This window comes from Lygodium microphyllum, chromosome 5 (assembly GCF_053477565.2).
Source record: "Lygodium microphyllum isolate KBCC chromosome 5, Lygodium_microphyllum_v1.1.10, whole genome shotgun sequence".
Classification (NCBI taxonomy): domain Eukaryota; kingdom Viridiplantae; phylum Streptophyta; class Polypodiopsida; order Schizaeales; family Lygodiaceae; genus Lygodium; species Lygodium microphyllum.
This window is the reverse complement of record NC_141139.1, coordinates 24,768,431-24,771,641: the sequence shown is the minus strand read 5'-3', so window position 1 is coordinate 24,771,641 and position 3,211 is coordinate 24,768,431. Positions and strand designations below refer to the sequence as shown.

The 3,211-nt window shown below is 47.5% G+C and overlaps 1 protein-coding gene across 1 annotated transcript; it reads right to left on the bottom strand.

Annotated features, from left to right (window-relative positions):
* Positions 1 to 406: 406 nt before the first annotated feature.
* Positions 407 to 2,214, bottom strand: DET2 (3-oxo-5-alpha-steroid 4-dehydrogenase family protein). The gene has a single exon (XM_087677581.1). It carries the CDS (start codon positions 1,976 to 1,978, stop codon positions 848 to 850), a length of 1,131 nt encoding a protein of 376 aa, XP_087533707.1. The 5' UTR covers positions 1,979 to 2,214; the 3' UTR covers positions 407 to 847.
* Between the last annotated feature and the right edge of the window lie 997 nt (positions 2,215 to 3,211).

Genomic DNA, 3,211 nt, shown 5'->3' with positions numbered 1-3,211 from the left:
TAATGATACGTAAAGCATTCCCAATTGCAAACAAGTCCTCAAATTGATCAAAACATGGGCAAATTAAGTATACTATAACCGATATTCCTATTCAAGGTTTCTGTGAAGACTATCAAATTCTTTGTGTTATACCGATTTTAAAAGAAAATTGCTTGAAGCACGCGCCTAATTTCAAGTTAATGTTAAATCTCTGAACGATTTTCTAGCATTACAATGACAAAAATATACACTAGGCTACCTTTTCAGTGAGTGCGAATTTTCTAAACGATTTTTTACCATCCCAACGGCAAAAATATATGTTAGGATACCGTCTATTGTGAGCATTGAGATTTTAAATTTAGATCACGGTTCATATCAATCCGCAATTCTAATTTTAGATCACATCAGTTTTTCTAAGCTTGACTTGGTTTTACTGTTGAGCCAATGGCCATATTAATGTCATGTGGCGCAAAGAGGAGGCACGATTTTACACAGATGTTAAAAATCAGCTATTAGTCTAAGCATGCAATGATTACCATTTCCTCCACAAGGAACACTAATCGAAACAAGAGTGACAAATAGTGCTCAAGGGAAGTTAACTGCAGTGGTACACGATAATTCTGCGGATCCACTGATTCACAAGACAGAGGGTGCAGCAAGGAGCCGACCATAAACACCTGTGCCAGCTGATTCCCAATCTGAGCTAATCAACATCAACAATGCCCTACAATCTGAGCTAATCAACAATGTCGTACAATCTGGACGAGTGAGAAGATGGAGGGGATCAGCTGATTCCCAACCACGACAGAGGGGATCGCTGATTCCTAATCTAAACTTGCTAGTAATGTCCTGCGGGACGCGCAAGCAGTTAGAAGATGGAGGGGATGAGAATTTTCCTCGAGGGAGGGTAACTGGGGAAGTGCTGGCGATACCAGCGGTGGTGGGAGATGGCGCGAGGCACCAGATTGCCGGCGGTGAGGAGAAAGAAGGCAAGGCCGGCGGGGGACCAGGTGAGGATGGCCCAACCCAGCCATTCCATCAGCTCGCCGAGGTAGTTGGGGCAGGTTACGTACTCGAACAGGCCGCCGCGGGGGATCTTATAGAAGCTTCCGCTAGAAGAGTTATTAGCCCGTGCCTGATCACCCTTCTCACCAGGTGATGTAACCGAAGGACAAGAATATGATGAAGAGTTTCTGGCCCTTGCCTGATCATGATCATCCTTCCTACCAGAGGATGTAGAAGAAGCATCATATAATAAAGAATTACTAGCCCTTGCCTGATCATGATTATCCTTCCTACCAGAGGATGTAGAAGAAGCATATAATAAAGAATTACTAGCCCTTGCCTGATCCTCCTTCCCACCGGATGATGTCAAAGAAGAAGAAGCATACAATGAAGAGCTACTAGTCCTTGCCTGATCATCCTTCCTGAGGGAAAGGAGCACGGAGTCTGCCCCCACGTTTATGCCCATGCCTGCCGCAAACAGGCAAGCTCCCGCCAAGAAACGTGCGGACAACAGCCACACGCTAGGGTACGCGGTGTAGTGCGAGAGGGAGCGGCCCTGTATGTAGGCGTTGTAGATGTTGAAAATGATGGAGGAGAGCATGACGGACAAGGGCACGTTTCTGGCCTTGGTGGCCGGCATCCGCAGGGGGTACACCACCACGCGCTGGAAGTAGTGCGCCAGGAAGAAGAGCAGCAGCACGCGCGGCACGCGCTCGCCGCGATGGCGGCCCTGCGCAAAGACGAGCGCTGTCAGGATGAGCGCCGGGCTCTCCATGATGGCCCAGGCCACGCGCGTCGGCAGCAGAAGCAACCCTGGCGATGATGATCCGGACTTGCCTTCTCCTGCAGGAGGAGAAGGCTGTCGCGGCAAATGGCGGCCGTAAGGCGCCGCAAGCTTGGAGAGGAATAGGAAGAAAAGGAGGGAAAAGACAAAGCCTGCGTACACCGCCGCATCGAACAGAGCACGGTCGCGTTCGTCGTCTTCCTCCTCCATAGCCCCAATCGAAAAAAGGGGCTTGCAAGGCTCAAGGCAACTGGCAAGGGTAAAGGGAAAGGGAAGAAGCAGAGGAAGAAGAAGGGCCCCAGGGGTGTCGGACACTGGCAGAGACCGGACGAGGGAAAGGGAGGGGAGGGAAGGCTCTCAGGGATGCGAAAAGGACGGTGTGTCTCCTGCTGGCGGAGGAGGTCAGCTTTCTGACTCCTGAGCGCCCAAACCAGCGCACCACTTTCTGGGCACGCATCTCGACGACGCTGCTTCCTAGCTCTTTAATAACGAACTCAGCCTCCTTCCAGAAGCACTTTCCTGGAGGCTGGAGGCTTAATGGCCTCTAGGCTCTCACTGCTCAAGCCTCAGACCCTCCACGCTATGCGTTTTATCACCACCAACAGAACTTACTTCTTGTTAGACGAGTTCACGTGGCCAACATGTGTAACGCCTTTCAAATTGGATTTTTCTCGACCTTGGGCATCCTCCTTCTTGAGTGGTATTTGCTAGTAACCCCATGCCCCGCCGAGTGCTGTGAAGTCAGTCATATAAGTAATGCTTATTTTCCTCTCTTGTTTACAAGTCCAACCAATTGAGTTAGGGCGTTACACATCCTACGTTGTAAGCTTGTTTTGTTGTCAAAAATCAATGCAAGATCTGTATGTCCCATCATCTTTCTTTACTAGACGCGGTTGCGAGATGACCAATCACTCGTTGATGGAATTATGATGCCTTCTTGAGCATTTCTTCGACAACTTGATTAATGTGTTGATTTTCTTGAGGAGATCTTTGGCACATTGGCATCTTGATTGGAATTGCTACTGTTGTTCAGATTTCATGGCAAATAGGCAAGTTTGTTCTATTGATTGTTTTAATGCTGTTCAATAGCTTCGAAAATTTCCTTAGTAGTGTTCTAATTTCTTGTTGACATATGTGTGCATCTATGATTGGAGTGTCTCATTCTACATGTCATATGTATTGAATATATGTGCATCTACTGTCATGTAGGTTCTGGATTTGCATCTCCATCGGTGTTGGTTGGTCAAACTATGTTCTTGTCGCTCTTGTGTAATTTTGTATGGTTTGTTCTAATTCTATGTCCGCCTCAATTCTTGGTGCAATCTAGATAGCATCGTGGAACATCATAGGGCCTTGTCTTGTGAGACTAGGAAATGACTTGGCATTGGATATCATTGGCATTGGTAATGTTAGATTATAGTTTGCTTCAAGTAGCACTTTTGT